The sequence below is a fragment of a genome, unplaced genomic scaffold (genome assembly GCF_019419815.1).
Source record: "Pyrus x bretschneideri cultivar Hongxiangsu unplaced genomic scaffold, Pyrus_bretschneideri_v1 Contig19, whole genome shotgun sequence".
NCBI classification, from domain to species: Eukaryota; Viridiplantae; Streptophyta; class Magnoliopsida; order Rosales; family Rosaceae; genus Pyrus; species Pyrus x bretschneideri.
In genome coordinates this window covers 5,840,149-5,850,222 of record NW_025999490.1, presented here as the reverse complement: position 1 = coordinate 5,850,222, position 10,074 = coordinate 5,840,149, and the positions used below count along the sequence as shown (strand labels likewise).

At 36.9% G+C, this 10,074-nt stretch overlaps 1 protein-coding gene across 1 annotated transcript; it reads right to left on the bottom strand.

Moving 5' to 3' along the window:
• Positions 1-5,534: 5,534 nt before the first annotated feature.
• LOC103959033 (U-box domain-containing protein 8) lies at positions 5,535-7,188 on the bottom strand. Its single transcript, XM_009371400.3, is given in 2 exon segments — positions 5,535-5,878; positions 5,881-7,188. Coding segments are annotated over 2 exon segments (1,143 nt in total). The 5' UTR covers positions 6,980-7,188; the 3' UTR covers positions 5,535-5,834.
• Between the last annotated feature and the right edge of the window lie 2,886 nt (positions 7,189-10,074).

Genomic DNA, 10,074 nt, shown 5'->3' with positions numbered 1-10,074 from the left:
TTAGTAAAGAGCTTACTCCATCAATTAGTGGATCCGTGTTTCTTGATACGTAATGTATATGGTATTGTTGATGTCATACTTAATACTTATCTACCCCATAAGATTCTTCGTATTCTCCAATATACACCTCAGAAATGATTTTTGTATACATTTTTTCTCCTTATATTCATATATATTTTATTTTTGTCACTTGATTTTTATTTTTATTTTTTAATTTGCTCACTCCAAAGATAAAAAAATATAAGAAATTGAGCACGGGAGAGAAAAAAGGTGTAACGAAAATCAATTCCCCACCTTAATGTATCACATGCTTGATTTTTTATTTTCTTCAATTTTTTTTCTTATAGCGCATTTCAAGTTCAGATGCAATATAAATAGATACTTAATACACTCACATGGAAATACAATCCTCATGATGTAAGTCATATGTCATTCATATGTCATCATACTTAACTTGTATTCATACTATAGAAAATCAATATATTTCACTCAAAATTTCATTTTCAAAATAATTTTTTTTTCTAGATTGAAAACATATTGATCAAAACACATGGCTTGACTTAGACAATATCAAGAATTCTAGCATAAATCCATCCCATAGTTGATTATTGGGTGAATTCTAGCATTAATCCATCCCATAGTTGATTATTGGGTGTAATAACTAAGTAAGATTGAATATTAATTTAGGATGCTGTTAATTTGCTATCCACACATCTCTTTTCTATTTTCCACACATCATTTGTTACTTTATCTCTTTTCATCATCTTTAATTCATTCGATCAGGTGATAAAAATTGAGATATATATATATATATATACACACACACGTGAAAGATAAAAAAAAGATGGATGGATAGCTCTACCCTTAATTTAAAAATAGTTTAGTGGTGTATTAGTATTGTTATTATTTTAAAGATAGAGTGTAATGTGCTTAAACATAATTTGCAGGAAAAGTCAGGTGCGTACGGCCAAACGATGAGGTATCCACATCCCCATTAGGGATATTTGACTTTGTCGATGCCTCCAGAAACTCGTAAAATAAAAAATAAAAAAAAAGAAGAAAAATATATTTCAAGTAATTAACTATTTCAATTTCTAAATAAAAAAATGGATATTTCCCGAAATGTGCGACCAATACTTTTGCAAATTGGAAGAAGAGCAGCCCACAAGAAGAAGAAGCTGCCGGGATTCAAAGGTTACAAAAAGTCTGAGCCGCCCAACCATCTTGGTCTAAATTAATACTCTCCTCGTTCCCTTGTTATCCATATAGTTTGGAACGTTATCGAATTGCGTGTACTTTATGTATTGTTCAACTTTCAGCTTTGCTCATTGATGACGCAATGTCTGGTGGAGGGCTGGAGGAGAAGAGTTTGGAGGCTTCTTTATGATGTGTTGTGATTATAACTTTATAAATTAATGGCTCGTTTGAAAGTATTTTTAAAATAATTAAAAACGTTTTTGATAAAAATATTTTTAAATAAACTTTTAGTAAAAATGCAAATGAGTCATGAAAAAACAATTGAAGTGCTTTTTGAAACTTAAAAATAATTTCTTTAAAAGCGCTTTTTATAATTAAAAGCACTTGCAAAGAAGCACTAACATTGATTCCTCTGTTCTATATATAGTTTTCAAAAAACTTTTGTTAGACAGAAGAAAATAAAAATGAAAAAAATGGAAAAGAAAATTATTAAATGGTCTTTAGTTGTCACAAGATCTTCCAGTCTAATAAAACAAAGGAGTATACACTCTCATGGAGAAATTCTTTCATCCAACACTTAGATTATATGGAGTGTCTCTCTATCCTTAAATAAAATCACCGCTCTATATTTACATGTCACCTAATTTATTTATGTTAAAACTAACTCAATATAAGAGTAACCTTCTTTTATAAGTTGGTCTGATAATCCACTTAGTCTGGTCGTTTGAGAACATAAGACTTTGCAAGTTTCTCCCTTTCACGAGGGTTTATGGAGAAATTTTTTATTGTGATCATAATCATTTGTAGAGTGACACGTAGTTTACCATTATATGTTCCGATTACATTGAAAAATGTCTTCACGATATGCTTGTTTCATGTGGTCAAACCAGATATCATGACAGTGGAGTGTTTGAATGCCCTAAACGCAAATTTTGACAGGAAAAATGTTTCTTCATCTTACGTCTCAAGAAAGTTAACTACCTTAAAGATTTATGGTCAAATCACAGATTAGATGCGAGAAATAAGTGGCCCCAAATTGTCAACATGATAGAATTATGAGAATGCAGGATGCTTAATCTTAATTAATTAACTATAATCCTTTTTAAAACGAAATGATTTTGGCCTGAAAAATGTGGCAAAGGTTAAATGATGAGAGTGTCTTTGCTGTAAAATTCTCTCTCTCTCTCTCTCTCTCTCTCTCTCTCTCTCTCTCTGTGAAGAATGAATACGGAGAGGGAACCATCTGAAGAAACAGAGGGCATCATCGATGGCTCCTTGTCTTTAAGCGTGCTTCTCTTCTTATTTCCAATCTTCCATGATTCATGATTCCTTCCATGCCCTCATCAATTTCATACAGTTTACGCATTATTCTTAATTTGAGTGTACACATGTCTCTCAATTTTCAGTCGTCTGATATAATGAATTGAAGATAATCTAAATAGCAAAAATTTACAGAGGGTGCATGAGAGGTAAAAGTAGGGTTGTGGATAGCACCACCCTAATTTGAACTCCAAACCAAAATGACATGGCCCTTTCATCGTGTAATATCCAAGAGAAGAGAAGAGCATTGCTTGTTAGAGTATAGAGAACTTTAGATAAGACAATATGATCAGCTGGATGGTCGGATACTAGACCCTATTGTCTTTGGGCACTATCCAACTTCATGTAGTACAATCTGATCAGGATGTTTTACCGAAATTTTTCTTCTTCTTGAAAAGAAAACTAGAGAGAGACAATGACTCATCTCATACTTTTGAATTTAAAAACTCCATTTCAACTTTCTAATGCATAAATGCCACCTGAATCTTCTACCCCATAATTATGGCTGTGGTTTTGGCTTTTGTTGGTGCTTGCTCACTGTTCACAAGTCACGACCACAGGAGATAATTCGGTAATGTGGGTTAGTTTTTTTGTCATCGTAATGTGGGTTAGTTGGGACCAAAATCAGAGAGTTTCCTATTTTGCGATAGTCAGACGACTGATACGATCCAAGCGTTCAATGATGCAATCCTTCATTTTGAATCGTTTGATCAGCAACATTCTACGGTGGTGTAAGCAGGTATGTCTCCTCCTCAGTAACTCTCTTGTCACGTTACATGAAGAAAGGGATATGAATGGGGAAATACACCTCTTCTTGTAAATTTGAGGTTTTCCTCGTAATGTATACTCACAAGTTCAAATCCACATAAATGGCACTTTACTAAATAAGCAAAAACAAAACAAGAACACGAGAAGGCAGTATACGTAAATCTCCAACACGAACAGACATCTTCCATCAATTTCATATATTAATTTCGCATAGTATCGTCTGGTACTAATTTCATACAATGTCAACTTCACACTAAATTTTGCACAACGCGTGGTCTTCTAAATTACAAACCCTACAAAGAGGTAGTTGCACAAATTCCACAATCCATACATTACATACATTTATTTGGATAAGTGGAAGGCCGGCAATAGCGACTGCCCCCACCAAAGAAGATAGATCTGTCATGCGTGACGTAGTGGTTGGGGACGAATTCCATACTTATCGATTCTTGACGTTGGTGAATCATATGATGATGATCAAGAAGAGACTGAAATGCTTACATGAGTCTTTCCAGCCCTTGAAATGGTGGACTGCTGTGGCAAAGCCACAAGCTGGTTCATTTTTATAAAAAGGAAAAAATAAAAAATCATTCGTCAAATATTGACGGCCCCTGGACAAATATAAAACAAGGTCAACTTTGCGAAGGAGATAGAGGCGGCTGTCCATGAATTCAATTATTTCACAAGCTCCTATTTTTATATATGTTGCTTCAAATGCCAGAAGAAGAAGAAGAAGAAGAACATTTATCCGGAAAAGAATACGAAAAAGTTAGAAGAATGAAACTTTAAACAACCTACCAGGTTTAGGTCCCGAAAAGGAATGCCCCTCTGGGTGCTGACCAAACAGGGGCCGAGGGATGCCACCTTGTATCAGATAAACCAACATCATAAGCAACGCCGGAAACTCAGTTAGCTTATCCCCTCATCCACAGACTGTATTGCAGAAGAACGAAATACAGTGGAATGTATCCATTTCAGCATCCCTGACTTCATGCTGAAGACACATATGCAAGGCGCCTTCGTAACATACCCTAAAATACTGAACACAGTTCAAGTAATGACATTTATTAACTTGCTAGCGACTCCCATGAAAGATATGAATTACTTGAGCAAACCGCCATAGTAGCGGCCATCAGAAACATGCACGAGAGGCCAACACAGAAAGATCATTGCCTATGCCTGAAAACTCTGTTAGTCCTCCCTATCAAACGAGGCCTAAAGGATAATAATTAAGAAAACAACAGTTACATTACAATAAAAGGACCAAATACAAAATTTCTAACAAGAAATACCCTCAACTTTAGAAGAAACTGCAGCAGACGGAATTCCTAATATTCAAAATGCGGTAGCTTTAAATTACGTCATCTACACACCAAAATTAAAGTCAACTGGTGGTATTCTTCAGAATGAATATGAAAGCAGTGGTTAATGATACATAGCTGAGCTGCCTTGGGACACAGACTACCCATATAAGCATAGGAATCCCAAATAAAAAACTGACGATATTAAAAGTTTGTCTAACAAAATAACTAGGAAAGGAGAATCCAATAAACACCTATAAGAAATTAAGGATCATGTGAGACGTAAAGTATACAAAGACCCAAGTCTTGAGTTTCTTCATTTATGCATTAGTAAGAAGCTAGGATTTCATCATATATCAATAGTTACTCCACAAATGAAACTGAGCTTAGGTAAGAAGCATCTTAAGAGAAACAACTTCTCGGCCATTTATGCTCCCCAGAGTAAAGGCAGCAGAACAATCAGAAGCGCCTTTGATTGGAAGTATGAAAGCATTCTTACATAAAGACATATGAGAAACATAAATGTTTCTGATCACCACAACTACCACCTATACATACCCAAAGAAGGTAGCATGGAAAAAACTTGTAAAATACTTTCCCTTTGCAACCTTCTTGATCTCGTCATTACTAAAAATATGTCACTGACCGCACTTTCCTTAACTTTCTACAATCCTAATCATTTATTGATTTATGGAAAATCCAACAGTAGAGATTCATCATTCATATCCCATACGAACACTTACGTAACTGTTGATTGACTGATTTACTATTTTAAACACTAGGGTTCACATCCGAGAATCACCGTTGAATCTATTCATTTGGATATGATTTCATACTATAAACTGAATCTCGAGCTATAAGTTCATAGCACAAAAGATACATAAGTAGACAGTATTCGGAAACTATGAGCTGGCACGGAAGTATCTAAGATAGGACAGAGGAATCCACTTCTTGGAAGCCAATAAAATTCTATACGCTGAGGCAACTTACAATTCAGATTACCAATGTAAAACTTTCATAATACAAACTTCAATAACAGAAATCCATCTCATCTGTGTACATTTTCTTATTCAGAATGTACAAGAAACAAAGAACGATATCCCAACAAAAATCTAAAGCCTTTTTCTTTTGTACATAATACTATCCCAACAGAAGGAGAAACAATAAACCAAAAACGCAACTCACCTCCCCTCACGCTGATCATTCTAACCCGCAAAATCGACCATTTCTTGGACTTCCATTCACAATTCACCTCATGGATTGGTTCCCACTGAGAATCTGAACCAAATTGAAGCATTTTTTCCAATCCTTTCATTATCATCTTCAACCAAACCTACACAAATTGCCAAAGCCCCTTCATTTTTCGCTTCCACACGCATTCGTTCGCTATAAGAACAAAGCAAATTCAAAGTAAGCAGGGCATACTGAACTCCCCTGGAGCTCCCATTTTCTAAAACCCTCACTAAAATCCCCACACAACCATTAAACCTCTCCATCTCTTCTCTACCTTCCTTGCACTTTGCCAAAAGACCCAGAACTTCAACCGCCCGTTCGAGGTCCGATTCAGCAATTCGGATCAAAATCGACACCACCCCACATTCCACAGCCCGCCGCCGGTTATCCGGGAACAAACAGATGGTGTAAAGCGCCGTGGCCGCCTCTTTCTGCTCTCGACTTTTGCCGTCCCCGAGAAGCGAAACTAGAGCCCGAATTGCACACGGGTATGCCCCGATTGTGGCCTTGTTGACCTCCACCACTGCCAAGCTCGTCAACATCGTCGCTGCCACGGCACGGCTGTTGGGGGACCCACCTTGGAGCACCTCCACGATTCGAGCGATTGCTCCCTCGGCGACAAGACCCACTTTGTTATCGTCGTCCAAGCTGACATTGAGCAGCAAAGTCAGCGCCTTTTCTTGGAGGCGGGGCTCCTCCGAGTCGACGCACTTGAGGACGGTGGAGACGGCGCCGGACTCAGTGAGCTTGGCGCGAAAGGCGGCGTCGCGCTTGGAGAGGCGAGTGAGCTGGTCGAGCGATTCGAGCTTGGACTCGAGGGTGGAAGCTGGAGAGGTAAGCGTCGATATTGGGTTTTGGGGCTGGGAGTGGCGCTGCTGGCAGTGGTGATGGTATTGGTGGTGGTGGTGATACTGGTGTTGTAATTTGGCAGGGGAGAGAAGGGTATAAGTGGAAATCAGGCTGCGGAGGGCGTGGTTGGGGATGAGGGAAGGGTGTTCGGGGAGGGGCAGTTTGGTAATTGGGCAGGTACGGTGGCCGGCGTCGAGCCAGCGTTGGATGGAGGCCCGATCAAAGGTGTGACCCGAGGAGAGTATAACAGGGTCGGACATTATTTCGAGGGAAATCGGGCACTTGAAATCGTCCGGGAACTGCGTCGCCATTTCTCAACTCGCTCGCTCGCTCGCGTCACAAGGTAAGGTAAAGAAACTGAAATGGAAGAAAAAGGGTTTACGAGGTTTTCGGGTGCTACTGGTGGAGTGTCTTTGAGAGAGACTTCGAGACTTCGAGACTTCGAGCTAGAGGAGAGAGGAGTGAGGAGAGAGGAGAGAGGAGAGAATTTCACCACCAAATCCTACACTCACAACACATTAGTACGCATTTTCATGCCAAAAAAGAACACACAATTGTAATACACCTATCGGATTATTCGAAATTTGGAATGCTATAAGTTTATAATTATTGTATTTTAAGTCAATTGCGTATCTTTACATAATTAAATTTTAAAACGCATAATGTTGGATAATTATTTGCATAATTAGAATTTAAATCGTATAACGATAGGTAATTATTTTAGATTACTCAACAATTATAACAGTAAGTAAGTTTTTGCCCTTAAGGGCGTCTCTCAAAATACTTAGAAATTAACATTTTATATCTTTTCTTTGCTGAAAAATTATCCAATGACGAAATATAAATTATCCATATTCATCGAAAGATGTAAACAAGAACCTAAATTTAGTATTTTTTTTTTTACATGAGTCCTCACTAATCAAAGAGAAAAAAATTAAATAGGATCTCAAATTTTTACAATTCTCATTGGAGTATAGCTTCATGTACAACTATGAGAAATGTAAATATGATTTTTCCATCTCAAAACTTGTATTTTCTCATTGGAAATCCCCTAAACGTGGATTCAGATTTGTTGCATCTATAGTATTTTGTGACATATTTGGATTAAGGATTTTACTCTTGTGTGTTTTTGTGCAAACTCTATCCAAGTTAATTGCTTGGTCACTGAAATGATCTATCCAGTTAGCATCTCTATTTATTGGAGAAAGAAAGTCATCATTCACTCGTCTTTTCAACTTCAGGACACAAAAAGGTCCCGTCTTTGGCCAATACTACACAGGGGTGTTTTCGTAACTTTGATTTTTCCTTTCGCTTCTAACGGTTGTCTGCTTTTAATCACTGTCACGGAAAATCCTCAACAGTTACCCTACAGTTGAAGCATGGAATCAATCACGACCTTTACTTTGATTTTTAATTTACTTAAATGCCCCTAGTAGAGTCAACATTGCCAGCCATAAACATTTGCCTCCTTGGAGTACACGTGTTTCCTCCCTTTATCATCACGTAACCAATTATCCACGCCATTTTCACATCATAATTAAAGACACGACAGATTTTTTTAATGTATTTAGAACATTAATTGTACGTCATACGTTATTATTTAATTGAAATGACATAAAAAAACCCTGTCTTCCGATCACAAATTAAAGTCACACTGAAATTTTTTGAAAGCCCAAATCTCACATTAAGTTTGACAAGTCTTCTAATCAAGTTGGGGAAGGATTTTGGGACACAATGATCCCCGACCTAGTAATATAAATAAGATAGCTTATTTTTATTTCTCGTACATTTTTTTTTAATTTTTAATTTTAAATTAAATGAATTAAAGAAAATTAATGATAGAAAAATTAGCAAATATATATAAGAAGTAAAAAAATAAGTATATGAATATATCACCTTCATCTTCATATAATGCGCGAGTTGATTTAAGAATTTTTTATTAATTAGAGACGAAATATCGTAAGACTAACTTATCACATAGTTAAAAAATCTCAAACTCTGCTAAACTTTGATCAAATCATTCCAAGTCAACGTGATTCGATGGACCTTAAGTTCTCCGTCCAAATTTGTTTTGAAAACACAAACGATATCAACACATGCATCATGAAATGTGTACACTCTGATTCAAGCGTGATTAATAACTTGGTTATATGGTCACGGATGACAAAAGAGCAAAGTTTATTATTTTGTAGGTTGAATGAGACTCAATCGTGCTTAATTTTTCAGTTGTTAGGATTATCGTCGAATGTTTTCCTCCATATTTATAATGCAACTACGCAAGGTCTGCCTCATAAAGTTTATACCTGATCGTTATTAAATCAATTTCTTAATTACAACTTTTCTTTTTTGTTGTCAAAAGATTAAATAAAGACATTTAATTGATAAGATTATAAACTTCATTAGGAGTGGTTTTGATGTGGCCTAGAGAGAGATGTGGCCTAGTGACTAATGTGGCCCCGCGCGTGATCGGTAGTTTTGATTTAGCTTTGTTTGTTAGCGATACTTGATGTGGTCTCGTTTACAGGGCAGTGACTTTACGGGTGAGTTGGTATAAGTCTGTTGTATTTGCCGTCTTTGTGGCAGATTTGTACTAAGAATGCTTGTGTTAGTGTGCGCACGCTTGTGGTAGCCAATAGAGGATTATTTTTATTGCTCGTTTGTGCGAATTACCTCCTGACCATATTTTGGTCACTACAAATTGTATCCATGGGATAGCCATAACCCTAGTAATTGCTACTGTGCACTAATAGAAAATTTGTCACATCCCAACCCAGGCTCCATCATATCTCGGGCCCGACTCCACCGTAGCACGATATTGTCCGCTTTGGGTCCCGACCACGCCCTCATGGTTTTGTTTCTGGGAACTCACACTAGAACTTCCCAGTGGGTCACCCATCATGGGATTGCTCTCGCTCGCTACTCGCTTGACTTCGGAGTTCCAATGGAACCCGAAGCCAGTGAGCTCCCAAAAGGTCTCGTGTTAGGTAGAGATGAGAATATACATATAAGGCTTACAGGATCCACTCCCCTGGGCGAAGTGGGATGTTACAAAATTGCTATCATTTCTTAAAAAAAAAAAAAAAAAAAAAAGGAACCCTTCATGTGAATATGACGTGCATGTATAATTAAATCTCGTGACGACACTCAGCCTTTGAATATTAACGCACAAAAAACGGTGGATGGTGTGACTTATATAAAAGACACATAAGATAAAAGCCTAATTTGATCAAGAATTTCATAGATAGGCAATAAGGATAGATTGTTCAATTTATCGATTTATCGTTATAAAAAAAAAAAAAAAAAAAAAAAAAAAAAAAAACATTATCTGTTTATTGTTAAAGAGGAATTGTTCATCTTTAGTTTAAACATTACTTTTGGATAAGACCTTATGTGGGAGCTGGAAAAT